This window comes from Leucopleurus acutus, assembly GCF_964270905.1.
Source record: "Leucopleurus acutus genome assembly, chromosome: 2".
NCBI classification, from domain to species: domain Eukaryota; kingdom Metazoa; phylum Chordata; class Mammalia; order Artiodactyla; family Delphinidae; genus Leucopleurus; species Leucopleurus acutus.
The window spans coordinates 76,335,323-76,363,091 of record NC_139143.1 but is presented as its reverse complement, the minus strand read 5'-3'; the positions used below and the strand labels follow the sequence as shown (position 1 = coordinate 76,363,091).

Here is a 27,769-nt window from a genome sequence, read left to right as displayed (position 1 = left end):
GGTAAGGGTTATTGCTCCATTGCAAGCCTCACCTTGAGGCATAGGAATGAAGAGCAAAAAGGCTAGGAAGCTGGGTGAGGTCTGTGGTGGAGGCTAGGATTAGAGAGTGGGGGAGGGTACAGGGGTGACAGGTGGGGGTGAGGGATTCAAGATGGGATGGGAGTGTGCCTGGGGTTCAAGCTCCCCACCGGTGCCCTCTCCCCCCACTTTTCCTGTTCCAGGTCTAGCGTCGGACCATGTGGAAGTTTCTGGGACTGGGGAGCCGGATAATGGGGGGTGGGGCCCGTGCGGGGTAGAGGGAGCAATAGCGTCCTTTCCCAGGCAAACCCCGGCCCCTCCCCTGACCTCTGGACTGAAATGGGGAACACATTGGGCCTGGCACCGATGGGGGCTTTGCCCCGCCGGAGCCCCCGTCGAGAGGAACCTCTCCCCAACCCTGGGAGCTTCGATGAGCTGCACCGGCTATGCAAAGGTGAGAACTTGGCATCTAGGTGTCTCAAGTTGAAGGGGCAGAGAAGGGGAGGGTCTTGAATGGTGGGTGTCCAGTGATGGGAGCAGAAAAGGGGAGATCACAGCTGGGGCGGGCAGCCTCAGGGAGGATCAGGTGCTCAGTGCAGCGGAGCACTTCCTGTTACAGGACTTGAAAGGAGGTCAATTCCTCCAAAGCAGTTTCTATGGGATTGAAAGGGGAGACTACTTCATGGGGTAGGGGTTCCTTGCCTGTGCTTATTCCTTCCCTTCCCCTCCCCTCCACCCACTTCAGATGTATTCCCAGCACAGATGGAGGGAGTGAAGCTCGTTGTCAACAAGGTTCTGAGCAGCCATTTCCAGGTGCTCCCACTTTTCTGGCCCCTCCTTTCAATTCCTCCCTGCCTGTCTCTGGATCCTCTTCTCCTTTCCTTTGTGCTCCAGCCTTAGCCAGGCTATATGGGACAAAAGAGAGAGAATATGGGGGCTCTCTTTACTTCCTTTGCCTGTGGGACTTGTTGCTTTTAATCTGGTGACCCTCTGTATATGTTGTAATGTTTGGGTTTCTTAAAAGACCTGCTGGATGGGGACAAGATGAAGGGTGGGATGGGGGATTGAAATAGAGCAGAGTTGCTCTCTCCTCCATCAACCTCTCTTTCCTTAGGTGGCTCACACTGTGCACATGAGTGCTCTGGGCTTGCCGGGCTATCACCTCCATGCGGCCTATGCAGGGGACTGGCAACTTAGCCCAACTGAGGTGAGGGCTCCACACACCTGGGTTATCTCCCTAAAAGCCCAGCTAGGACCCAGGTGTAGAGGAGGAGGAAATGTGTGTGTTATGAGGAAGAATGGGCAGGGCACCTCCTCTGTGTTTCTTGGGAGAGGGTGGGGAAACATTTGTGATGAGCTGGGAGTTTGTCCTTGTGGCTCCACTAGGGGGCGCCGGGTACCGTTGAAGAAATCCTACATTTGGATTAGAGTGAGTAGTGCCACCCAGCTCAGTCTTACTCTGGACACTCTTCAACAGGTGTTCCCCACTGTGGTCGGGGACATGGACAGCAGTGGCAGCCTCAACGCCCAGGTCCTGCTCCTCTTGGCAGAGCGGCTCCGAGCCAAGGCTGTCTTCCAGGTGACCCATGGTTCCTGCCTTCATCTACTGAAGCATTTCCTCTTTCTGCCCCATGAGTGTCCTGCTCTGGGGGCTCAGGGAGAGGAGCAGAGGCAACAGTGATCATAAAGAGGGAGGGAGATTTTACTTCTCCCTCTCCCTACCCAGACGCAGCAGGCCAAGTTCCTGACGTGGCAGTTTGATGGCGAGTATCGGGGAGATGACTACACAGCCACTCTGACCCTAGGAAATCCTGACCTGATTGGGGAATCGGGTGAGGAATTGGTACAGGGTTCTTTTTGTCTTGGCTGCCCACTTGCTAATGCTGGCTATGCCTCTTCATGGTCTGTACAGTTCAGGGATTAGAAAAGAAACTTTCTGGGGCAGGCTGGGGTGGGGGGGCTGCTGGGGGTGAGGTAGAGGGCCTGTCTCTGTGAGTGACTCCATGTCTCCCCACCCCACAGTGATCATGGTTGCTCACTTCCTGCAGAGCCTCACTCATCGGCTGGTGTTGGGAGGAGAGCTAGTTTATCACCGGCGGCCAGGCGAAGAGGGGGCCATTTTGACACTGGCTGGGAAGTACTCGGGTATGGGGTGAGGAGGAATAGTGACAGGGAGGGAAATTCTGGACTTGGCTGGGGTCCTGGCCTGTGTTCTATTACAGTAACTCTCCTTTTCACTTGTACTTTGGTGTTTTTTTTTGTATATGTGTGTGTGTTTTTGTTGTACTTTGGTTTTGACAGCTGTGCACTGGGTAGCTACCTTGAATGTGGGATCAGGTGGGGCCCATGCAAGTTATTACCACAAGGCAAATGAACAGGTGAGTCTACTGATCCCATCCCCTGCCGCAACGAGTCCCTCCCAACCTCCAGAGGCCCTGCTGACCCACTATTCTTCCTACCCTCGCTACATATACGTTTCATGCGCTCCTCCATTCTGCTGATCCCCTGTCAGGACTCCTCTAGTCTTCACTGAGACAAATCCCTCTCCCATCCTTGCCCATGGTTCTCAGGTTCAGGTTGGAGTGGAGTTTGAGGCAAATACGAGGCTACAAGACACAACTTTCTCCTTTGGTTACCACCTGACTCTGCCCCAGGCCAACATGGTATTTAGAGGTGAGGGTTATTCAGATGACATTCGGAGGTGCTGAGGGATTGGGGTGGGGGGCAGCGGGAGGGAAGCTTCGCCTTCCTCTGCTGGCCCCTTTCTCCGAGCCCTGTTAGATAACCTAGTGTATATTCTCTTCCCCAACAGGCTTGGTGGATAGTAACTGGTGTGTGGGTGCTGTGCTGGAGAAGAAGATGCCCCCGCTGCCCGTCACCCTCGCCCTTGGAGCCTTCCTTAATCACTGGCGCAACAGATTCCACTGTGGCTTCAGCGTCACTGTGGGCTGAGGTTGTCCCAGAGCCAGCCCCCATAGCAGCTGGAACCTCTCCGTCAGGTGCCCTGGGGCCAGGAACTAGGCCCCTCTCAAGAGCCCACCTTGCTGGGTGACCTCTAGGTCCCAGGAGCAGAGTGGGGACAATACATGCCTTCCTCAGAACTGGAGCTGCCACAGAGGCAGCTGCTGAGGCAGTGGTTTGAGGCTCCCACCTCTGCCATCAGCCCCAGTTTCATCTTCCCATACTCTTATGGCTCTGGACTAAGGGAGAAGAATTAACGGGTCTATCTGGCTGCATTTTCTCCCCTCACTCCCACCTCCTTCATTTCCTTATGGATTAAAGCTCCTAGCCTCTTCCTCTTCAGAGCAGAAAAATCTGCATGGCATTAGCTCCCATCCTGTTTTCCATCCCAGAGTTTCCCAAGGCTGGGAAAGAAGGGCTGAAGGGCTAAATCTTTGACCCCAGAAAGTGGGGCCCACCTATTCCCAGACGGAGCTTCTTTACCTCTTAGCCCTGAGGCTTCCTCCTTCCCCATCTTCTGTGCTTCCAGAGAACAACTTTGTCCCCGTGGCCACGCCTCATTCTCCCCATTACCGCATGAAGAGGCAGACATTGCTTTGATCTTTCACTGCAACCAGTGGGCTCCCTGTTTACTGGCTCCAGCCTCTGGTCCGAGCATTTTCCCCTTTCCAGTCCAGCGTGTCCAGGTGGTCTGGGGAAGGAGGCGAACTGGGCCTTAGCTGCAGGTCTCCTGGAGCAGTGGCACCATGGTGGCCAGTCCCCTGGATGTTCTCGATTTGGTACCAACATGCATTGTTAATGCTTCGGAGATCAGCCAACCGGCCCAGCAGCTTCGCATATAGAAACCTTTGGGGTCACCAGGGAAGGAGAAGAGAGATAGGCAGCTGAGAGTCTTGTCCTGAGGCCCTGACCCCCTAAACTGCCTCTCTGTGAAGCTAGGTCTGAACATTAGGGAAAATATGCTCTGATGTGACAAATGTATCAGAAGCTCCAAAGGTCCCCAGTGGGGCCTCTGTCTGACACCGACTTCTCTCACCATGCCGTTTTTCTTGAACCCAGAGCTCAGAGGGCCGAGTGTGAAGGAAGCCCCAGACTTTGCCAGATATTCAGCTGTGTGGAATCCGAGGATCTGGCCTTCTAGAGCAGGTTCTAGAAGGTGGGTGTGTTCTATGGTATAAAGCAACCCTCTTCTGGCCAAACTGGCACATTGAGGAATAAGCAAGACAGAAGTGGAGTGCACTTCAGAGCCTGGTTAGATCATGGACTGTTGAACCAGGGGCTGGCGTTGGCCATGAAACTGAATGACCATAACTTCAAGGGGAATGAAAAAGGAATTGGACCAATGGAGAAGGAGGGGAAGGGCCAAGGAAAGAGAGTGAACAAGATTCTTGAAAGTCTGTTTTAGTCTGGAGGAGTTGGATTGGTGAGGTGATGGATGTCATCAATCTCAGGAATGCTATTATACCGAGCCTGTGAGCTACTACTTTGCATCTCTCCTGAATAAAAAAATCTGGGAAAAGTGAGATGAAACAGCAGTAGGAGCAATTTGAATGCCGGAACTCTATGAGATGGGAGGGAAGGACTAGACCCCCAGGGGCCCTGGTTTCCCAAAGGAAAGGACAGTAAAAGCACTCATCCTGAGTTCAGTGTCTCCCTAACTCCTTCCCACCCTGGCGCAGCCTCCACGTGTCCAGTCCCACTGTACCGGTCCCGGGGATTTTGCTGCTGGCCTTTGATATAGCTCTGCAGAGTCAGCGCTATCTCCTCTTGCAACTGATCAGTCCCCTCTCTCTGGGTTATCCCAGGCCGGTCTGTAAGATAGGGAGTGGGGAAGGACAAGGTGGGAGGTTGCGGGTGGCCTGCATGGTGCCCTGGGGAGCCAAGACTGGGATAGACCCATTCCACAGGTTTGAAGACTAAAAGGCCTGGATGGATGGATTCAAGGAGCTGGGAGTTTGGGCAGAGGTGGTGGAACAAAAGCTTCTGGGCTTTGAGGGATGCTTCCCGGGAGAGAAGAGGGCCATGGCAGCCACGAACACATACTCCAGGCTCCTGGAGCTGCAGTTGGCGCAGTGTCCTATGGAAGCCGAAGAGAACTCCAAAAACTCTTCCTGGAACCCCACTGTGGGTTCCAGGGACACGGGCTTCGTAGTTGTGGCTCTCGGGCTCTAGAGCACAGGCTCAGTAGTTGTGGGCGCACGGGCTGAGTTGCTCCGCGGCATGTGGGATCTTCCCGGACCAGGGCTCGAACCCGTGTCCCCCGCATTGGCAGGCGGATTCCTAACCACTGCACCACCAGGCTTAGGAGCCTTCAGGTCACCTCGCCACATACCATACCGAAGGGATGCATGTCCTCTACTGTTCTAGCACCATCTCACCATGCACTCCATCTTCTACTGTGTAGCAAAGAAGCCCGCAGAGGAAGTTTTGTGTTTGGAGACAGAAAGTGGCATTGAGTGCAATGTGACATTTCTACAGCTGCTTCCTTGAGAAGGGAGATCTGGTCCTCCATGGGCCAGAGCAGGAAACCTGCTCTTTAGACTCTAGCCTGAACTTCAGAGAGGGAGAGGAACTCCCAGTTCTGATTGAGACACTTAAAAGCTGGGAATTCAAGACCTGCTACTTGAAAAGGCTGAGGGATGGGTTAGTTTGGTTAGTGACCTTTTTTGGGGGCGGGGGTGGTGGTGAGGGTGGGATTATAATTTACTGGAGTGTTTTCTTCCTGAAAGGTAAGGGGAGGTCACATACCGAAAGGGGCAGGTCCTTGGTGAGCCTGATGATTTGCTGTACCATGAAAGTGTTGATGTCTGCGAAATGTGTGAGCAGAGGCAGTGCAGGGAACTGGGTGGACAGCGCTGGTGATGGAGGAACAGATGAGCTGGAGGCTGCAGAGGTCAGAGCCTGGGTGAGAGGCCCCGGTCCCAGGGATCTCTTTTAGGCCTCTCCAGCTTTATCTTGGAAGGGTTCCGGGCTAAGGAGTCTGCCTCGGCTGGGGTTCTGGAGAAGTCCTGTCCTCTACTGGTGCGTGGCACACGGCCCCCTCCCTCAGGCCAGCCTCCTTGGGCACTCTTTTGGTCATATTTCAGCTTGAATCCTGGAAATGCTCTCCCTGAACTGCACAAACGGGTCAAACATGGCGCCCACGTGGCGAGTTTGGGCCCCCAGCAGTGTCTGGACTAGCTCTTTCTCCTCCGCTGCCTCGATGCTTGCTGTGCCCGCCGCTGGGCCTGTCTTGCTTACCGCAACGCCCGGGCTTCTGCCGATGCGATCATTGTGCCTGGGGAAGGGATGTGACAAAACTATTGAGACTAGCAGAGAGCACCTTCCTCTGTCAGCCCCTGGTCTGGGGCCCTCGGACGCTGCGTAATGAAGGACGCGGGGAGGGAGGAGAGTTCTTGAGGCCTCCTTGGGCTTGGCTGAAGTCCCAGGGGCTCCAGGTGGTAGGGGATTCCTGTACACTTTCCCTGCCCTGTGAGGCACTGCAGCAGAAAACAATGCACTGTGGGAAGGAAAAAAAGGATGGACAATAAAGTGGGAATAGTATACGGAGATGTTTGACTTCTGGGGGAGCACTGAAGAGGGAGGGCTTGTGATACCAAAAACATCACCCTATGTTTGCATAGCTTTATAATTTCAAAGCTTCTGAGGTTTAGTCTCACTGAATGAAACAATCCCGTGGGTGGAGAGGGCAGGTGTTATTATCCATATTTTTCAGAAACAGACTGACATTCCAGTGACAGGTCCAAGGTCACAAAATACTTACGTGATGTAGACTGAATTCAAGATTTTTTGACTTCTACAGTTTCCTTTCCACTGCTCCATATTGAGAAGCAGTGTGACGTCATGGAGAAGGCAAGGGTCTGGCGAATACTGACTCTACAACTTTTCAGCCGAGTGGACTTGGACAAGTTGATTTCTGTTACTTTAAGTTGAATATGAGTTACATTATCTTTTGGGGGCAGAGCCTTATTACCTGGCACAGAGAAAAAAAACATTAAATAATTCAGCAATTATCAAGTACCTACTAAGTGACAGGCACTATATTTGAGAGATGGAAGAGTAAAATGAAGCCATATAAATATCTAGGGGAAGAGCATTCCAGGCAGAGGCAATGGCGAGTGCAAGTATAAGTTACAACAGTCTTGAGAAGAGTGTGCTTGGTGTGTTTGAGAATGGCATTGACGTCAGTGTGGCTGGGATGCGTTGAGCAAGGGGAAGAGTCGGAAGTGAAATCTGAGAGGTGGTATGGAGGAGCTGGCCCATGAGATCATGGACCATGAGAGAGAGGAGGAGCCCTTGGAGGTTTTGAGCAGAATAGTGCCATTGTCTGACTTGTTTCACAAAGCTTACTCTGCCTGCCCTGTGGAGAATACGCTGTGGGAACAAGGGCAAAGCATAGTCAGTGGAGGGACGTAGTGGATTCTCGGGATGGAAAGGGGCCAACTCACTGTCCTTCTTCATGCCAGCATCTAGGCACTTCTGCAACCTGCAGGCTGGGCCTTGTTGACCTTCCAGCTTCCAGCAAAGGGGCACGTGAGACCGGTGCTTTTGCTGACTGTTCGCCCGAGAGGACAGAGACATTGTGAGGGTTGGGGATGGCAGCGAGCAGGTAGGTACGTGAGGGGCTGAAATGAAATGGTCAAAAAGAAAATATGGGGCTTCCCTGGTGGCGCAGTGGTTGAGAGTCCGCCTGCCGATGCAGGGGACACGGGTTCGTGCCCCAGTCCGGGTCCCACATGCCGCGAAGCGGCTGGGCCCGTGAGCCATGGCCGCTGAGCCTGCGTGTCCGGAGCCTGTGCTCCGCAACGGGAGAGGCCACAACAGCGAGAGGCCCACGTACCGCAAAAAAAAAAAAAAAAAAAGAAACTATGGTGAGAATTCCCTGGCAGTCCAGTGGTTATGAAACAGGAGGGAAGGGGGCAGGGCACAACCTTTGAAAGAATGACATAGCCCAAGGACATGACATAAACTGATTAGAACCAAATGGGTCCAAGATGGCAGACAAGTCGAGTTCCGCTAGACCTTGAGTCTCAGTATACGCTCACTGTAACACATCAGCAAGCTAAATGACACACCCACAGGGCCATGACAGTTCCCAGGCCCACCTGGGATCAAAAAGTGGGCGGGGGCCCAATTCCTGGAAATCCCCGCCCCTTCCCGAAATAGCTGGAATACTCCTCCCACTCATTAGCATATGAAAATACCCACCGCTATAAAAACTGACAACCCCCAGACCCTGGTGCCTTTTCTCACCTTCTGAGGTGGCCCACACTCTGTGTGGGGAGTGCGTTTCTCTCTAAATAAATCCATTTCTTACCTATTGCTTTGTCTCTCACCGAATTCTTTCTGTGATGAGACATCAAGAACCTGAGCGTCATTAAGTCCTGAAACCAGGTATGTGATCTCAGTTGGAAGACCGTAGGTTTTGGCCGGGTTCGAGTCCTGGCCGAGAGGGTTCAAGTCCCGATCTGGGTCTAGGCTGGGTTCGAGTCCCAATCTGAGGTGCACCGTTTCAGTTAGGACTATGCGCTTTCACCGCCGAGGGCCTGGGGTTCAATCCCTGGTTGGGGAACTAAGATCCCGCAAGGCAAGTGGCCCAAAAAAAAAAAAAAAAAATCTGTGGTGACATGGGCTACTCTGAGCTGTGCCCAGAGGTCCCTAGGGGTAGAGAGGATACAACGCATCTCAAGCATTTCCAGGGGGGCACAGAATCAGTCAGGAGAGCCTAGTTGGTGCTGTACTAGTTTGGTGCTTTGCAGGTAGTGAGTACCCTTGACCAAGGGGTTGTGTCCATAGGACAAGCACTCAGCCTTCCCTCTGTTATTTTACCTCATGTTTATACAAGTGTTGAGGTTGGCAGTTTGCAGCGTGCTAGCCACAGGGTAGTCAGGCTTCAAGATGCAGGAGTGATGTAACTGGACAAGCTTGGGCATGTGCCAGGGCTTAAAGGCTGCCTGGCAGGCAGTTTGGGAGGGCGTTTCTGCTGGGGAGGAGGTTCTCACCTGAAGAAACCCTTGCAGTCCTCAGAAGTCAGGGCCTGGAAGGGATGGCCTGTGGCTCAGTTCCTGCACACACACAATTCCTCTGCTCATCCTCCTCACGGGCCATGGCTTCAGGTGTTGCAGTGGCTGTCACAGGCCCCTGAATGTCAGAGGGGTTATCAGTCAGCTCTGGACCACCCTTGACCTTCTTCCCCTTCTGCAGAGCCTCTTCCCAAACCTGCCCTCGGCCTGACCCCCTGCATTATCTGCACTTAAATGCTTTTAGTCTCTGGACCCCGAAAGTTTTCCTACCTGCTTCTCTTCCCACTCTGACCCTGCTTTCCCCTTGAGCTCAAGAGCTGCTAGTGTTTAGAGTTAGGGATTACGGCCCTCAGTATCTGGAAAACAAGGATAGAAACTGCTCCTTATCAGATCCATGTAGATGTTCCCTATTGCTGAGGAGAGAGGGAGAGAGCAAGCTTTTTCACATGACGTATGTCAACAGTAAAAGAATAGGCATGGGCTTCCCTGGTGGCGCAGTGGTTGAGAGTCCGCCTGCCGATGCAGGGGACACGGGTTTGTGCCCTGGTCCGGGAAGATTCCACATGCCGCGGAGCGGCTGGGCCCGTGAGCCATGGCCGCTAAGCCTGCGCGTCCGGAGCCTGTGCTCTGCAACAGGAGAGGCCACAACAGTGACAGGCCCGCTTACCGCAAAAAAAAACCCCAAAAAACAAAAAAACAGAATAGGCATTACAATTGTACAAAGCTCCCAAAAGGAAAGTTCTTCAAAGGAGACTGGGGGCTAATTAAGGGCTTATGTAAAGAGCTAGAAGAGGTCCCACTTCCCGAGAAGGGAGGGCTGAGAATTAAATCAGAATAGCCTCTAAAACATTAGATATATGGGATTGATCTGGGGGCTCTTGCACCAGAGCTGGCATCATGGGAGTGTGCCCTGTGCAGTCCCACAGGCTCTGTGCTCAGAGGAATCTTGGGCTTGGTTTAATGCTCTGATATTGCCACTGTCTTGAAATTCTTTTTTTTTTTTAATAAATTTATTTATCTATTTTTGGCTGTGTTGGGCCTTCGTTGCTGCGCACGGGCTTTCTCTAGTCATGGTGGGCATGGGCTTCTCATTGCGGTGGCTTCTCTTGTTGCGGAGCATGGGCTCTACGCGCGCGGGCTTCAGTAGTTGTGGTACTCGGGCTCAGTAGTTGTGGCACACGGGCTTAGTTTCTCCGCGGCATGTGGGATCTTCCCGGACCAGGGCTCGAACCCGTGTTCCCTGCATTGGCAGGTGGATTCTTAACTACTGTGCCATCAGGGAGGTCCTGTCTTGAAATTCTTAATGATGTTTGAACAAGGAGCTTTGCATTTTCATTTTTCAGTGGGCCCTGCAAATTATGTACCTGGTTTGTATAGAGCCAAGATGAAGGACATCTAATTAATAAGTTTAAGAATCAGAAGTAGGAGCTTTCACTGGGGTTGTCTAGTGCTCAATAGACACTGAAGAATATTTTTGCAAGTGTAAAGAGTGTGTATGTGTCCAGATGGCCAAGAGGCAGTTGAAAATATGCTCAACATTGCTAATTATTAGAGAAATGCAAATCAAAACTGTCATGAGATATCACCTCACACCAGTCAGAATGGCCATCATCAAAAAGTCTACAAACAATAAATGATGGAGAGGGTGTGGAGAAAAGGGAACCCTACTACACTGTTGGTGGGAATGTAAATTTGTGCAGCCACTATGGAGAACAGTATGGAGGTTCCTTTAAAAAACTAAAACTAGAGCTATGGTATGATCCAGCAATCCAACTCCTGGGCATATATCTGGAGAAAACCATAGTTTGGAATGATACATGCACCCCAATATTTATTGCAGCACTGTTTACAATAGCCAAGGCATGGAAGCAACCTAAATGTCCATCGACAGACGAATGGATAAAGATGTGGTACATATATACAATGGAATATTACTCAGCCATTAAAAAGAATGAAATAATGCCATTTGCAGCAACATGGATGGACCTGGAGATTATCATACTGAGTGAAGTAAGTCAGACAGAGAAAGACAAATATGATATCGCTTCCATATGGAATCCAAAAAATGATGCAAATGAACTTATTTACAAAACAGAAACAGACTCACAGACAGAAAACAAACTTACGGTTACCAAAGGGGAAAGATGGGAGGGAAGGATAAATTGGGAGTTTGGGATTGACAGGTACGCTCTACTATATTTAAAATAAATAACCAACAAGGACCTACTATATAGCACAGGGAACTCTGCTCAGTATTCTGTAATCAGCTAAATGGGAAAAGAATTTGAAAAAGAATTGATATATGTATATGTATAACGGAATCACTTTGCTGTACACCTGAAACAAACACAACATTGTAAATCAACTATAGTCCAACATAAAATAAAAATTTAAAAAAATTTAAAAGGTGGGAATTTCTAAAAGAAAAAGTGGGTATGTGTGTCTACACAAACACATGCACTCTCTCTCCCAACGTTTATGAACAGAAGAAGTAATTTCAAAAGCTATTTGGATGTTTTGGGGATGGGTAACATGTTGGATACATCTATGTTGGATAAATCCAATCCCACACACACTGGCATAAGGTCCAAATCTCAGTCTTTCACTTTGAAAGGTCTTTCTCACTGTACATCTCCCTGGGTGTTTGCTGTTTCTGCACTAATATAGTCTTCTCCCACTAGAATACAGCATTTTTTTCTTTTTTTTCTTTTTGGCATATCATCTGCTTCTTCAGTTAAGGGTTAAATTATAATTAATGATGCTCTAACAGTGAGTTAAAAGCCCAAGTGGAGGCTAGAGCCATAAAAATACATTTAGAGAGACAGAGACAGAGAGGAGAGATTGGGTTAAAAAGAGCCTTGTTTAGGTCCCCTTCATCTCAAGTAGGTGTAACATCCAACTATGTATAATTTACTGCATTTGAAGTAAGCTGAGCTCCAGAGAACACAGGTGCTTGCACCTGGTCCTTGGGAGTCGGTGAGCATATTTATGCTTATGCATCTGTTGGTATCTTTGCTTGAGTGAGACTCTGTGAGAATTCACACTAACTCATTCAATCAACAAATACTGACTGAGAACCTACTATGTATTAGACACTAAGGATAAAAAAGGTGAAGAAGATGCTTTCCTGCCCTCATGGAGTTTAAAGGTGCTAGTGGAGAGACAGACCTTTAAATAGCTATAAAGAAATATAATCAGGAACTGCCCTGGTGGTCCAGGGGTTAAGCCTCAACACTTCCACTGCAGGGGGTGCAGGTTCGATCCCTGGTTGGTGAACTAAGATTCAGCATGCCGGGCGGCACGGCCAAAAAAAAAGAAAGAAAAGAAATATAATCCTATCAGTGATGACGCTATGCACAGAGCATTCTGAGACTACAGAAGAGGGGCACCTAATCCTGCTTTGGCAAAGAGGTGTTGAGGAGGAGGCAGGAAAGTCTTCCTGGAGGAGTGACAGCTGAGTTGATTTTTAAAGGATAAGAAGGAGTTAGCCAGATACAAAAAAGTAAATATGGTAGAACCACGAACAGGTCTTTCTTGCTGGAGCATAACATTTCAGGCTGGAGTGGGAAGAGAAAAGTCTAGAGAGATGGGGTATGAGGCTGAGATGTAGGCAGGGGCAGTTCATGGGAGACCTCGTGTGCCAGAGAAAGCAGCTTAAGTCCATCAGGAAGCTTTTAAAGGGTAAGATGGGAAATGACATGGTCAGATCTATTCTAGATATCCAACTACTGGCTGTTTGGGAGATAGATTTGAGGGGGCAGGACTGGAGGCAAAGAAACAAGTTAGAAACTCTTGCCATAAAGTAGGTGAGGGATTAAGCCTGATCTAGGATAGTGGTAGGATATAGTGGAGGAGAGGGTTTTGAAAAATACCTGGGAGGTGAAATAATTGGAACTTGGTGAGTACTAGAATGTCTAGGTTGAGAAAGAGGAAGAGGTAAAGATGACTCCAGGTTCCTAGCATGGGTGATTGAGTGGATGGTGGTAACACCAACTGGGAGAGAGACTACAGGAGGAGTATACGGCCCTCCCTACTTGGGCCCCTATCCTTTTCCACAGTTGCAGATTTACTCTAGCAATAAGGTATTAAGTACCCACTCTGTGGTGAGGCACTATGGAAAGGGATAAAAGAGAGGGTTCCTATTATCAAGGAATTTACTGTCTGATTATGGAGATTGCATAAGTAAATGGAACTCCTAGATCTTACAAGGAAATATATAATCAAACTCTAAATTGTGTGGTCAAGATCATGTATCATATCATAGGTATTACTTGCTTCATTAATTTGTTCTTATTATGAGCAGTGTACTGTGTAAGAATCCTTACCAGTGTTAACCCTGAAACATAAGTAATATCACCACTTTACAGATGAGAAAACTGAGGCCAGAGAGTTTAAGTAACTTGTACAAGGATTACTGTACCCAATAGTTTATTAGATGACTTCACCTGGATGTCACACAGGCATCTCAAATTCAGTATGTCTACAGTGAAGCTTTATGATTCCTAAAGCACAAGCAACATAATAAAAAAATAAGTGGTACTGCATGAAACTAAAAAACTTCTGCATAGCAAAAGAAATGATCAACAAAATGAAAAGGCCACTTACAGAATGGGAGAAAATATTTGCAATCCACACATCTGTAAAGGGGTTAATATCCAAAATAAATAAGGAACTCATACAACTCAATAGCAAAAAACCCAAATAATCCAACTTTAAAATGGGCAAAGGACCTGAGTAGACATTTTTCCAAAGGAGATATTCAGATGGCCAACAGGTACATGAAAATGTGCTCAACATCGCTAATATTTATGGAAATGCAAATCAAAACCACAATGAGATATCACCTCACAACTGTTAGAATGACAATCATCAAAAAGACGAGAAATATAAAAATTGTGAGTCACTATGTTGTACATCTGAAACTTATGTAATACTGTTCGTCAACAATACCTCAATAAACACACACACACACGCGCGCACGCGAAAAAAGAAAAGAAATAACAATTGTTTGTGAGGATGTGAAGAAAAGGGAAACTGTGTGCACTGTTGGTGGGAAAGTAAATTGGTACAGTCACTGTGGAAAAGAGTATGGAAGTTCCTCAAAAAATTAAAAATAGAACGACCATATGATCCAGTAATTCCGCTTCTGGGTACCTATCTGAAGGAAACAAAATCACTGTCCCAAGGGGATATCTGTATTTCCATGGTCTTTGCAGAATTCTTTATAATAGCCAAGACATGGAAACAACCTAAGTGACCATCAATAGATAAATGGATAAAGATGATATATATATAATATCTATTTAATATATGATATATATTTAATTCAGCCATAAAAAAGAAGGAAACGCTACCATTTGTGACAACATGGATGGACCTTGAGGGAATTACGCTAAGGGAATAAGAGAAAGACACATGCTGTGTGATCTCACTTATATGTGGAATCTATATAAAAAAAAGCCAAACTCGGGGACTTTCCTGGTGGTCCAGTGGTTAAGACTCCGCCCTTCCACTGCAGGGGGCACCGGTTTGAACCCTGGGGGAACTAAGATCCCGCATACCAGGCAGGGCGGCCAAGAAAAAAAAACAAACCCAAACTCATAGAGATAAAGATCAGATTAAATCAGATTGGCGGTTGGCAGAGGTGGGGGGAGAGGTGAAGCTGGTCGAAAGGCACAAACTCCTAGTGATGATGTAAATAAATTCTGAGGTTGTAGCACACAACATGATGACTATAGTTAACAATACTATATTGTATATTTGAACGTTGTTAAGAGAGCAGATCTTAAAAGTTCTCATTACAGGGAAAAAAATTGTAGCTGTGAGGTGAATCATTTGACAATATATACATATTACGTCATTATGATGTACACCTTAAACTTACGCAATGTTACATGTCAATCGTACCTCAATAAAACAAAATGGAAATCATTGTCACCTCCCACAAACTAATTTCTCCTACACAACCTAACTTGGTGACTATCCCAACATGAGGAAGTATTGCGTTGGCCAAGAAGTTTGTTTGGGTTTTCCTGTAAGATGTTATGGAAAAACCCGAATGAACTTTTTGGCCAAGCCAATAGAAAGAGCATGTGGCTTGGAGTCATACAGACTTAAGTTCAAATTTTGACTCCGGCTCTTGCTAGCTGAATCACTTTTTTTTTTTTTTTTTTTTTTTTTGGTTCCTTTCCTAATTATTTGAAGTCACTGAGACCCAGCTCCATGGGAGTCAGATATCATCAGGCTGGGCCATTCCCAGACTGGGGAAGGGAGGCTGACTTCCTTTTCCTAGCTCAGTACTGAATTAGGGAGAAGTTCAGGCTAGAGGAGAGATGCTCTGGCCCAGGGCTGCCCCTTCACCTGGGGCCCAGGGATTGCCCTGAGCCTTCTTTTTTTGTTGTTGTTTCCTGACCAGGGATTGAACCTGTGCCCTCGGCAGTGAAAGTGCAGAGACCTAAACGCTGGACTGCCAGGGAATTCCCTGGCCCTGAGCCTTCCTGTTCTTGGAGAAGTCCACCTTGCAGTTCTTTGAGATGGGGCTGTCTTAGGAACACACCTCTCTGACCTTGCTCTTCTTATGTACAGAAATGCTCCCCAGGCTTCATGGTCTCTCCCACTGAGCAGACTGAGACTGGAGGATGTGCTGCAGGGTGCCCCTGGCATTCATGATGAACAGGCTTTCAGGGTTAACTGATGTCCTTACCCTCTTCCAACATACCTGTCCTAGCCCAGGCTCTGAAAAACAACTGTGTTGGTTGTAGCCTGGTAGGTTAAACTCTCTGAACTTTGGTTTTCTTATCTGGAAAAAAGGGTTTAATGACACCCACTAGCTGGGTTTGTTGTGAAGATTAAATAAAGTGATATATGTAAACTTCCTTACACAGTGCTTGGAACATGGAAAGAAGTCAATACATATTCATTCTCTTACACTCTTCCTTTCCTTCTTTTCCACTGCTACCCTCTCCCTGATGTCAAGCCAGAAGCCAGGGAGTCACCTAGCCCCTTTTCTCTCCCTCCCTAAAAAAGATCAGATTCCATGCCCTGTCATTCCTGTCTCCTGGCCTCTACATGCCCACTACCTCTTAGCTGAGTTCAGGCCCTCATCATTTTCCACTTATCATTGCAAGTAGTGGAATTAAATTATTCTCCCTAAGACCAGCTTCATCTATTTCCAACCCATCCTCCATGCTGTTGTTATTTCTAAAATGCAAATTTGATCATGTCTCTCCCCTGCTTAAAATTCTTCATTTGCTTCTCATCACCTTTGGGATAAAATCCAATCTCTTTGGCATGCCACACGAAGTGCTTTGTGATCTGGCCCCTATTTATCACCCTGCCTTCATCTATCCCACTTCCCTCCCCTGACCTAACACATCATACTTTGTGCTTAAGCGCTCAGAGTTCCCTGAACAAGCTATGCTCACCACCCCTGAACATCTGCCCTTATTATTCAGCCTGACTGGAACTGCCACACACACCCCACTTCCAAACCACCACACATCCCCCCCCCCCCCACCAGGTTCCCTTGATCCTTTTGGCCCTTCCGGCCTGAGTACAGCAGATCACCTCTGGGAGCCTGTGGGTTAGAGCTACACGTCTGCTCACACATTTGTCACAGCACGTATCACACTGCAGAGCAACTGTCACTTTCTGACTGTCAATCAACTGTGAGTTGAAGTCAAGAGCTGTATCTTTTATCTTTGGATCCTTAGGGTCTTGAGTACTCCAAGCACAGATAATAAATGTTTACAGAGTGAGTAAATGGGCTGGGATATGAATTAAGGTCTGATTCCAAACTCATGCTCATTCTATGTGGCATCATGTTATTATTTGAGAATGAATTCATTCATTAAACAAATACTTAATGGGTATCTATTTTTCCAGGCATTTTTTAGTAAGGTACATTCCATGTCGTCTGGGTCCGTTTCCTGTTTCCCTCTTAGCTGCTGTCTTTCATAGCTGATTATCTTTTGCTGTTCTGTGTTTCTGACAGGATACTCATTGGTCTTTTAGTCTGATTCCTGACTCATTTCTGACTTCTGAACAATTGCTGCCTGCTGTTCTTACCTGCCATGTTTGCAGTTGACATGTGGTCAGCCTCACTCAGGTGTCCACTGAGCCAAGTTTCCAGTCGGCCTGCTTTATCCTATTCGGCCTCCCAAGTTTTGGCACAAACACTTCTTTGAATAGGAAGGGTTCAGGCTACCTCCTTTCCTTTGTATCCTGTAATCTGGTTTTGATCTTTAAATTCACCAAAGATCTCCGGTGACCTGTTGAATTCAATGGGCTTTCTCTTATGTTTCTCCCAATCAACCTCCCCATTGCTTTGACTCCCCGACAAGAGTCCGCCTACCGATGCAGGGGACGCGGGTTCATGCCCTGGTCCAGGAAGATCCCACATGCCGCGGAGCGGCTGGGCCCGTGAGCCATGGCCGTTGAGCCTGCGCGTCCGGAGCCTGTGCTCTGCAACGGGAGAGGCCACAGCAGTGAGAGGCCCGCGTATCGAAAAAAAAAAAAAAAAAAAAAAAAAAAAGAAATGTCTTTTCTCCCTATAGCCTCTATGATGTTATGCGTTCCTGATTCTCAACCTGTGCTTCTAGTAGCTCTTTTTTCTTTCTCCTCTGTTGGATTCTCATTTTTCCTAAGGCTATTGGTTATGGAAAACTATGGGTTTTTCTCTAAGACTCAATTTCAACCTCCTCACCTTTCTTCTTCTATGTTCTTCCCTAATATAGATAACACAAGGCTCTGTTAAAATGTAAAAATAGCTCACATTTTAGCATCACAGTTTACAGAATGCCTTTACATACCTGATTTCATTTATCCTCATTCTAGTATGTGAATGTCTTCACAAATTAACTCCAGTTCCATGCATGGGATCTTGCTATTCTTAATAGCTCCTTATGATGCCTGTTCAGATTGTTATTCTCATTCTATTCTTTCTTCTGGACTCTCACTGCACTTGCCCAGACTTCCACTACAGCACCCATAATGATATTGCACCTTCGCGTTCACATGACCATCTCTCCCCTTCTAGACTGTAGGTTCTATGTCATGTGGGTCTTCTTTTCCCAACACCTAGCATAAGTCCTGGCCATCATGTGTGTTTAAATAGCCAGTGAATAATTGAATAACTCCCAATTTTCTGGTCCCGATTCCAAGAGTCACTTTGAATCCTCTCCTAAATCTTGTTATGGATTCCTTATGCCTTAGGTTTCCTGATGTTGTCCCTTTTCTTCTGTTACTGTCACTATAGTCACCCAGACGGTTGCACTTCATACAATTATGACATCCCCATCTTTTTCTCCCTGCTCTTGTTCTTTCTCTTGTCAAATCAGTCCTATGTTTTCCTTGCAAGTATAATCTAAAAATGCCATTTGTACAAGGGTAAGGTTTAAATTCCTTATTCTGACATTCAAGGCCCTCACACATCTCCTGCCACTTCCCTACCTTAAACCTCAGTCTTCTTTCACCATTTCTTTCTTGTTATCACCCAGATGTCAGATCGACACCTTTTCCTCCTTCCCCCCTTCCTTCTAGCATTTGTCTAAATTTTAGCCTTCCTTTATCCAGCCCAAATCCCATTTTCTCCAGGAAGCTTTTGACTCTTTCAGTCCTAGACAATGTCTTTCTTCTTAGACCTATACTATTTACTGTTATACAACTTACTGTTGTAGCATACTTGGGCATTTAATCATCTACGGCAGGGATTGGCAGTTTATGGCCTGGAAGCCAGATCTGGCCTGCTGCCTGTTTTTGCACAGTCTGTGAACTAAGAATGGTTTTTACATTAAAAATGTAAAAGAAGAAAAAGAATATTTCACAGCACATGAAAATTATATGAAATGCACATGTTAGTGTCCACAATAAAGTTTTATTAGAATATAGCCACACCTATTTTGTTTAGATATTGTCTATGACTGCTTTCAAGCTATAATGGGAGGCCAAGTAGTTTAACTATAGGGCCTACAAAGCCTAAAATATTTACTCTCTGGCTGTTACAGAAAAAGCTTGCTAACCTCTGATCTAGGATCTTGGATTCTCTGTATAATCTTTGCATCACTGTTCAAGAACTTTGGAGAGGTCTGCTTCACTAAAGACAATCATTTCAAGGCTAATTAGCTGTTCCTTAGACAGGTGGGGGAAGCCAGAGGGTAGGCTGCATAGAGTTAGTAGGTGCTAGCCTACTTAGAATTTAGTAACTTAGGCAACCAGATTCCCATTGGAAAGTGAGATTCAGAGGATCCCAGGTAGATGGGGGAAAAGATGTGATCTTCTTTTCCATCTTCTCTGTTTCCGAAGTGGCAGAGAAAATGTAAACACACAGAGGGTCTAGCTAGAGAAAGGGTATTTGAGGTCTTATCTGAATCTGGTTGTTGAGAAGGGATCAGTGGTTGCTGGCTGAGAGAAGCTCAGCTATTAATGACTCAGTTATTACAGGCCATGAAAGAAACTATCAAAAGGGTGTAACGGCTAACGCTGAAAGTGTTTGGCTTTGGCTGACAGAAGCTCTAAGTAGGCTAAAAGGTTTTACAATGCCTAGAAGTATCACAGGCAAGAGCATTTAAAGGATTTCTTTAAAGTAGAAATGGAAGCTAGATATTTAGGAATAGCAGTTGAAGTTATCAGAAAGTTCCTGACTTTTACCTAGGTGTTCTATTTCTTTTCATCTTGCTCTAATCATATTTTTTTCTTAAAACTTATACAACATAGTGATTATTTAGTAAAGTTCCATCTTATTGAAAAATAATCTATATAGATTGGACTGCGGGCTTCATCTTTCACATCTGCTCCCTACATCTGGGCAGAATCCACTTGCTAGTTTTGGTACTCAAACATATACCACCAAATGGGTTCCTACCTGAATTGCAGGAAGAAAAAACCTAGACTCTAAGAGATAGGACTTGCATATTGAAATCTATTTTAATGGCAACAATAGGTGCAAGGTCATAATGTGTGTGTGTGTGTGTGTGTGTGTGTGTGTGTGTCTCTCTCTCTCTCTCTCTCTCATTTTTAATAGCTTCACCACCACAGTGGAGCACAGTGGAGGGCACATTGTCAGACTGAGATTGAATGAGTAAACAGTCGTAAATTAACTTTTGGGGGGAGCTCATTACCTATTCAAGTAGACACTAGGGGACCATCATTTTGTTGGAGAAGGGTTTTTCGCATTATGTGGGAGGTAGAATTGATGAATCCTAAAATGTCTTTCAACTCCTTAGATCTATGATCTTCCAAATCAAACAGGCACTTCAAAATTCCCCTGTTCTTTGCCACAGAATACCGTCCCCTTGCATCTCTCTGTCTCTCTTTTGCTCTCTCTGTCCCTCTCTGTCTCTATCTCTCCTTCTCCTTCTCTTCCTCCTTTCTGCTCTTCTCTTATTCAGACTGCCATCCTATTACTAAATCTTAATCCGTAACATCTCTTGGCTTTTACCCTTTCATTCAGTTTCCTGCTTCACATGCACCCTCTTGATATCCTTCCAGCTCTTCTTTCTTCACTTTCTCAAACTCACAAACTCCTTCCCTGCCTCTCTCTCTCTTTCCTTCGTGTACTACTATTTCCTCTCCTTCCTCCTTTGCTCCCCCTGCTTCATTTTCCATCGTCTCATCCCCCGACGGTCTCCCCCTCCTTCCCGCTCTCTGTCTTACCCTAGTTTGGAAATGCAGCAGACCTCTGAGCCTGCCACCATTGGATGCCAGGGGCTGTCACTCTGCGGCAGGAAGAGCTCCTATTGGTCGGGCTGGAGGCTGGTAGGGAGCTGACTATAAAAGGTGGGGCCGGCGGAGGCTCGCGGAGCGGCTCTGACAGGACAGGGTCGGAAGGGGATTCCTGGCAGGGAGCTGAGCGCCTGGAGCTGGGGTGCGGGCACTGGAGCAGCGGCTCTCCGCACTAACTCTCCTCGCCTCGTCAGCGGGGCCCCTGCCTCAGAGCCCGGCAACTTGCGGCCGTCGCCCGTGCAGCCTGAGTGCCCCTTGTCTCCCCTGCACGTGTCGCGCCCCGCGCGCCCCGTCTGGCCGCCGTGATGAGCGAGGTGAGAGGCGCTGCCCGGCCCCGCCGCTGCGGACTAGGGCTGCGGCGCGGGGAGGCCGCGGCTCGGGGTGCGAGGGAGGGTGCTGCAGCCCAGAGCCGCTGAGAATCCTCCCGGGACGCCCCCTGCCTCTCTGGGAAAGCTCCCACCTTGGAGTGCTGGGGAGCGATTGGAAGAGGGAGGCTTTAAGTTCCCTGACTGTCGGTGGAGATTTGGGGGACTGGAATCGATTGTGGAATGGGAGGGCTGAGGTCTCAGGTCGTAAGTTTTATCCTCAGGATACTGCCCTCTGCATATGTCTTACTGCTCCAAGGTTACTCGGGCTTCCCTTCACTCCCCAGACTTCTGAGAAAAACATTAGCTTCTGTCTTCCCTCTCCTAGGGCTGTATTGCTTTTACACTCCTTATGTAGCATTCAACGGAGAACTCCAGCCCTCGCCCCCTGGGGTGGCCACTTCGCCCCTATTAGGAAGGCGGCATCCTACCCTCCACTCATTCAATCAAGAACCAACCGTTGGAGGGACCATTCTGATATTCAGAAGACTTGTAGTGGGGGCCTGTCTGGCTGCTGGGGAGATGTCCCCTTCAAGAGTAGACCTCCTTCTGCAGTGCTTGTTACACCCTGAGTCTCCACAGGGTCCGTGGTCATCCGAACCAGACCCAGTCCGTTAACTGTGATTTCCTCTATTCAAAGAACACTGTCCATCCGTGGGGGTCAAAGCAGAGACTGGGAAAGACCTCTTCCATCGTTTGACTGCATTTTTAGGCATCCAGAGACAAGGATCTTCCTTTCTAAGTGAAGTCAGTATGGGCAGTGACATCACAAGCTTGCTCTCTGCACCCCCTTTCCTAGTACCCAGGATCTTGTGTTAAATCCGACATCTCAGCTATATGCCAGATCCCAGCTCTACTGCTTACTAGCTCTGTGGCCTTAGGCAAGTTTACTAAGCCTTTCTCTGCTTCAGTGTTTTATCTGCAAAATGGGGGTAATACTGGTCGTTCTAATGATTAAATGAGATAATATATGCCAAGTACTGAGAACAGTACCTGGCAGAGAGTAGGCACTCATTGTATGTTAGCTATTGTTATTATCTCCATCTCACTTCTAAAATTAAAAAAAAATTATTTTAGCGTATTTCAGAAAACTAGCATGAGAAGTGTCAAGGATACAAGGTTAGTGAAGGGGTAGGACCCTGTAGGTCTCAGTTTAGATCTTCATCTTTAGTAGGAGCTCTGCTGGCTCCTACCAAAAGCTCTCACCCAGGGAGCCAATTAGTGCCAACTACTATGTTTTGGTTGCCATGTCCACTAAGTTTATCCTGGAAAATTCAGCTACTCTGGGGGCTGCAGATGACCTAAAGTGGTTTCCTGTCCCTCAGATAGTTGTGACTGTGACCACAGCAGCCTTTCAGAAAGAAAGAAAAGGAAAAAAAAGATTCAATCTTCTTTCCTTTTGCTTCTTTCAGCCCTAATGTGAGAAGAGAGGTTTTCTTTGCCCTCTCCCGTTGCAGAGCACAGGCTCCGGACGCGCAGGCTCAGCGGCCATGGCTCACGGGCCCAGCTGCTCTGCGGCATGTGAGATCTTCCCGGACCGGGGCACAAACCCATGTCCCCTGTCCGGGACACAAACCCGTGTCCCCTGCATCGGCAGGTGGACTCTCAACCACTGCGCCACCAGGGAGGCCCTCTTTGTCCTCTTTTCACTGAGGTCTAGAGTTCAACGCCCCCCTAGTGTTTCTAAATCTGAAAGTTGCAATTCAAGCCATCCCCTGGAGGTTTGTGATGTGAAGTCTATGCCAACATGAAGATGTGTGGTTAGCCTGTGCTCTTTAGGGGAAGTGCACAGCCTCTCTGTAGGATATACTACAGGGGCTGGGATCTAGGGTGATATTTGGTAGAGTGACAAAGCTGTCACAAAGCAGTGTCAAGAAAAATAATTTGGTGTTTGAGGGGAAAGTCAAGTCTTGACTTAGCAGCTGTACTTGACTAGCCTCGATCAGGAGCTCAGTAGAATGAAGAGAGTGGAATCCTTGGATGGGAAGTAACTGACAGTGTCTGCAGGGCTGCCTGACCTCCCAGGCTGTCAGAGTGAACTGGTCCTAACTAGCAGTTTAGTCGTCGAAGCTGCCTCCTAATACAAAGCTGAGCCTGGCTTCAGGGATGAGTATTTATAAAATCCAGAAGCAGCCACCTGGGCTTACACAGAGATCAGCTGTCCCTGAACCAGATACCCAAAGGGCCTCTGCTTCCCTAGAGGCCAAGACCCAGCCTGTTTTCTTCCTCTTGTAAAAGCTATGAAGAAAAGTGGAAGTGTTGCCCAGAGCTCTGAAGCTCTAGGGAGACTCCAAACTTCTTTCTCTCAGCCCAGCCCCAGGGGTCTCCTCTTTCAGGCTGGAGCCCTAGCCCAGGAAAGCCCTGTGCACTCTGAATCTTATGTAAGCTTCACCTCCCCCACCTGCTTATTGTCTTGCTTCAGTGAAACTGCCTGAAATGAGAGAATTTGGGATCTCTTTAAGAGATTTCCATTTCAAATGAAGAACAAAAATTGGGGAGGGGGTCTCCAGACCTAGAGGAAAAGTGTAGGATCCTGGTGACGCTGCTGGGGAGGGTCTCTGGTTATACTTTCCCTTCCTGGCTCTGCTGTCACTCAGTACTGCAGCAGAGCATTCCCCTGTGAGTGTGTGTGTTCGTGTGCAGAGGAGCTGCAGGGGCTCGTCTCCAGCTTGTCTGCATTCACAGTTGCAGGCAGGACTTGATTGCTGTGAATCACAGTCTATCTCTTATAGTTTAATAACTTTTTGCTAGTTTCGGTGAAGAATGGGGATGGGAGATGCATTCAGTCCATGAGGGCTCTTTCCTAAAATCCCTTGTCATATGGTGTAGCTGGCGGCTTAAAGCACACTTGCAAGTTCTTCTGTGATCCTGTTGCCCTTCTCAACTGTAAAAAGCCCAGCTGGAGGAATCCCTTGGTCCAGCCGTCATTCTGCTGAAATGGGGCTTATGTATGACTGGTAACTAGTTCCATGGTGTCTGCCCCATAGTGTCTGTCCTCAAGCTGGCAGGGGATGGAGCAACGGACAGATCAACTAGAAACCTCACTAGACCCAGTACTCCCTCCTTTATTATTCTGCTTGCTGTCCTCCTAGGTAATAGGAATGGGATATCACACTTTGGGGATCACATTCTCCTTCCTGTGCATATCTGCCTGAATCTACAACCTCCTCCACAATGGAAGTTTGGTCAGGGTGACATCATTCTGTTATGTCTTCTGCGAACCATTTGTTAGGGAACCTGGTAGGCACTTGGAGGAAATCCAAGTTTCTCTCTCATTGGTATTTTATTATGATGATGATTATGTGGGACGTATAAAACAGAAGAGCTGGATACTGGAGAGCCTTCCACCTCTAGAAATATCTGTCTTCTGAAGTAAGAGAAACCAGAATTTGGTTCCAGAGCTTGCTCATCCCTTTCTCAGTCACCAATCCAGGTTGTTGGCTTTAGCTGCTTGGGCAGGAGACTGGCTGATAAAAGTGGATGACTTTGTCATCCTGTGACCTGGGAATATAGTCTTCTCCCTCAGCTGCAGCTGTTATCAGTAACACCTTAGAATGTCAAGTCTCTATAGGGACAGGCACCGTAAATATTGTGGCTGGAGTCCGAATATGCAAACCTGATGTGTCTTTCATGTCTGTCCATGGAGAATCTTAACTGATGACAGTGATGGAGATAGGGCTGCAAAGACAGAGGAGGAAGTAGGATCAGTTCGATCAAGACAAGTCCCTAGCTTGTCTTTTCAAGGTAGTGGTTCTATGAATGCTTCCCCCTGTTTTCTTTCTGTTTTTCTGTAGTTCCAAATTGTCTTTCATGAGTCTATGTTATCATGGAAAAAATAAGCTTAGTTTTGCAAAAATCCTTCTATCTAGAAGAAATACAGGTATTTTTTTTTTACCAAAAAAATCTCAAATAATATATCAAAACATTTTAGCGATATAATTTCAGATTTGTCAAGGAACCCTAAAGATCATCTGGTCCAGGGCTTCCCTGGTGGCGCAGTGGTTGAGAGTCCGCCTGCCGATGCAGGGCACACGGGTTCGTGCCCCGGTCCGGGAAGATCCCACATGCCGCGGAGCGGCTGGGCCCGTGAGCCATGGCTACTGAGCCTGTGCGTCCGGAGCCTGTGCTCCGCAACGGGAGAGGTCACAATAGTGAGAGGCCCACGTACCGCAAAAAAAAAAAAAAAAAAGATCATCTGGTCCAATCTCCTCATTTTACAGATGAGGAAACTGAGGCCCAAACCTTATCTAAGTTTACACAGTATTAGAACCAACACTGGGGCATAGAACTGCTGCCTTCTTATCCCAAAAGAACTTTCCCTAAGACTCTTTTAACATGTGACTCCAGTGATAGAATGGTTTAATTTACATGCAACTTTGAAGGAATATATTACAAATACTTTCTATAGGAGATCTAAGCAGTGTGATTTAATAAATCCTGAGCAAGAGGATAGAGAGAGAGGAGAGACCAACGTAGGATGAGATGTACCAACGGGGTAAATTTTGGTAGAATACTAGACAGGGTAAGCACTATTCTTCCTTATGCAAGATGTCTAGTCACCTTAAAAGTGAGTGCATAGGGAGGGTGGGAGGGAGGGAGACGCAACAGGGAAGACATATGGGAACATATGTTTATGTATGACTGATTCACTTTGTTATAAAGCAGAAACTAACACACCATTGTAAAGCAATTATACCCCAATAAAGATGTTAAAAAAAAAAAAAGAAAACTATTAAGCACATAAAAAATAAAAGATTATGAGTGAAAAAAAAAAAGTGAGTGCAATGAATGTGCTGAAGTGGAGTAGGTAAGTTAATAGGAGTGTAGGAAGGCGGAAGTCTGGAGGTCCTCTTTTCATGCATTCTTAGTTTCTGGTGTCCGTCACTGATTATCATCACTGTAAAGAAACAAGGACCAGAAGGAGAGGTTTTCTTTCAGAAAAGAAAGGAATGAGCAATTCTCTTAACTCTAAAGTATTTGACTTGGAGGATCCAGTGCAGAGAACAGGTATCTAAGTAAAATTGCGGTACCTGATAATCAAACAGACGCTGAACATTTACTCCTCCTTCATTTGGCCACTTGACTTCCAAAGAGAGTACCAAGGCTTTGGGAGGAGAAATCTAGAAGAGGGAAAGAAGAACACGTTAGGCTGGCAAAGTAAGTGATGAATACTAAGAGCATGATTTTCTAAATCCGTACTCCAGACCTACTGCTCAAAGTGACTTGCTCCAGAATTATTTTACCTGCAAGAGTAAGCCAAGTCAGAAGCAGATCCCAAACCACTTTTTCTAAGAAATCTGCACCCCTGCAGGTGCCTGGATCTTATCACATTCTCCTCCCTGAAGCCTGATTATTGCTTAAGTCCAGGCTGATGCCAGAAGGCGGGCCCACCTAGGTTTCCCAACCCCCCATCCAGGGAAAAGAGGTGCCATTTACCCTTCTGTTGTCCTTGGTGCTGCCTCCCTCCCCCACAAAGCCCTCCAGCTGAGCGTTTGCCTTGTAGGCTGTGGTGGGATTAATACGTTTATTCTGGGACAATAACGTCATGGGTGGGATGCACACTGAAGATTACAGTAATACATGTCGCTTTGGCACTACTCTCTCTCCCCCACCCCCTACCCCCAGTATGGGGTGAAAGCACAGCTCCAAGCTGTGTGCAGAGCACCGCAAATAACTACTCATTAAATTGTGGCAGCCCATGCTGGGGGGAAACGGGCGGGGGCTGTTGACTCACCGCATACCATGAGCTGGCATAGCCAAAGAATTCTGCCTGACTCCAGTGAGGGGTACTGCTATTTCAGGAAACAGGGGTGGGATGGCTGAGCGGGGAGGGACAGACCAGGGGGCTTGGGAGCTCGGACTGCTTAGGTTGTATTCCTGTCTCTAAGGTATTTGGGTTATATTCCATGCATTAGGAAACATTAGGAAAAGAATGTGTGTCTGTAGAACCTGGAGTAAGGATTCCTAGCTCTTTTTCTGTTATTATCTTGAGGGTGACCTTGAGCAAGTCTTTCTGAAGCTGTTTGAGGACTGCAGCTGGTTGCTGCCCTGAAAGAATTGAAACAGTTCCAGCAGTGCTCCAAAATCAGCAGTCCAGGGTCTTTCAGGGGCACCAGGGGATCCCAAAGGCCTCTCTAATGGTCTTCAGCAGTGAACTTCATTTATCATTGGGGGAGAACATGTCAGCAGGGATAAAAGGGCCCCTGGGGGGCTGAAGCCTCTTTGTCACTACTTGAAAGCAGATGCACTAACTCCTGTCTCCCTTCACTTTCTGCATCTCTAAAGCAAGCAGGGAGCTTCCAAGGCCTAGGATTTATTTCAATACTAAGGCAAGAAAGGGGTCTTTGGGGCTCATATTTAGGATTTTTAGGATTCAGGCCCTTTTTAGATTTCCCTGCCCTGGACTATAGGACAGGATTCTGAGTCCTTGTGCTTATTCATCTGAGCTAAGTGATCCTAACAGTACTATAATGTGTATAGGATGTGTTTTCATTTGCCCAGCATCCAAGATATATCATGCAAAAGCAGAGTATATGTGATCCAGATACAATGAGGTGCTCCTTTGTTCTTGTCTGTTGCTGCTGTTAACAACCTGTGATACCTCTTTAAAGACCCCAGTGGGATGAGGCGTATGGGGAAATCTGGGTAGTTTACCTTTCCCATGGTTAGTTCTAAATTGCT

The 27,769-nt window shown here is 47.3% G+C and overlaps 2 protein-coding genes across 2 annotated transcripts; one reads left to right on the top strand and one right to left on the bottom strand.

Moving 5' to 3' along the window:
* On the top strand, window positions 1–4,591 carry TOMM40L (translocase of outer mitochondrial membrane 40 like). Its single transcript, XM_082834158.1, has 10 exons — window positions 1–74; window positions 222–472; window positions 764–831; window positions 1,133–1,225; window positions 1,496–1,597; window positions 1,745–1,850; window positions 2,041–2,163; window positions 2,320–2,396; window positions 2,589–2,691; window positions 2,831–4,591. The coding sequence occupies exons 2-10, from the start codon at window positions 358–360 to the stop codon at window positions 2,968–2,970; spliced, it is 927 nt and encodes a 308-aa protein (XP_082690284.1). The 5' UTR covers window positions 1–74; window positions 222–357; the 3' UTR covers window positions 2,971–4,591.
* On the bottom strand, window positions 3,695–27,751 carry NR1I3 (nuclear receptor subfamily 1 group I member 3; the record flags this gene model as incomplete). Its single annotated transcript, XM_082858550.1, is given in 19 exon segments — window positions 3,695–3,739; window positions 3,741–3,825; window positions 4,685–4,790; window positions 4,955–5,024; window positions 5,026–5,072; window positions 5,075–5,101; window positions 5,358–5,449; window positions 5,451–5,508; window positions 5,724–5,834; window positions 5,837–5,864; window positions 6,088–6,173; window positions 6,176–6,215; window positions 6,219–6,256; window positions 7,428–7,478; window positions 7,481–7,542; window positions 8,982–9,039; window positions 9,042–9,120; window positions 26,119–26,208; window positions 27,743–27,751. Coding segments are annotated over 19 exon segments (1,182 nt in total).
* Between the last annotated feature and the right edge of the window lie 18 nt (window positions 27,752–27,769).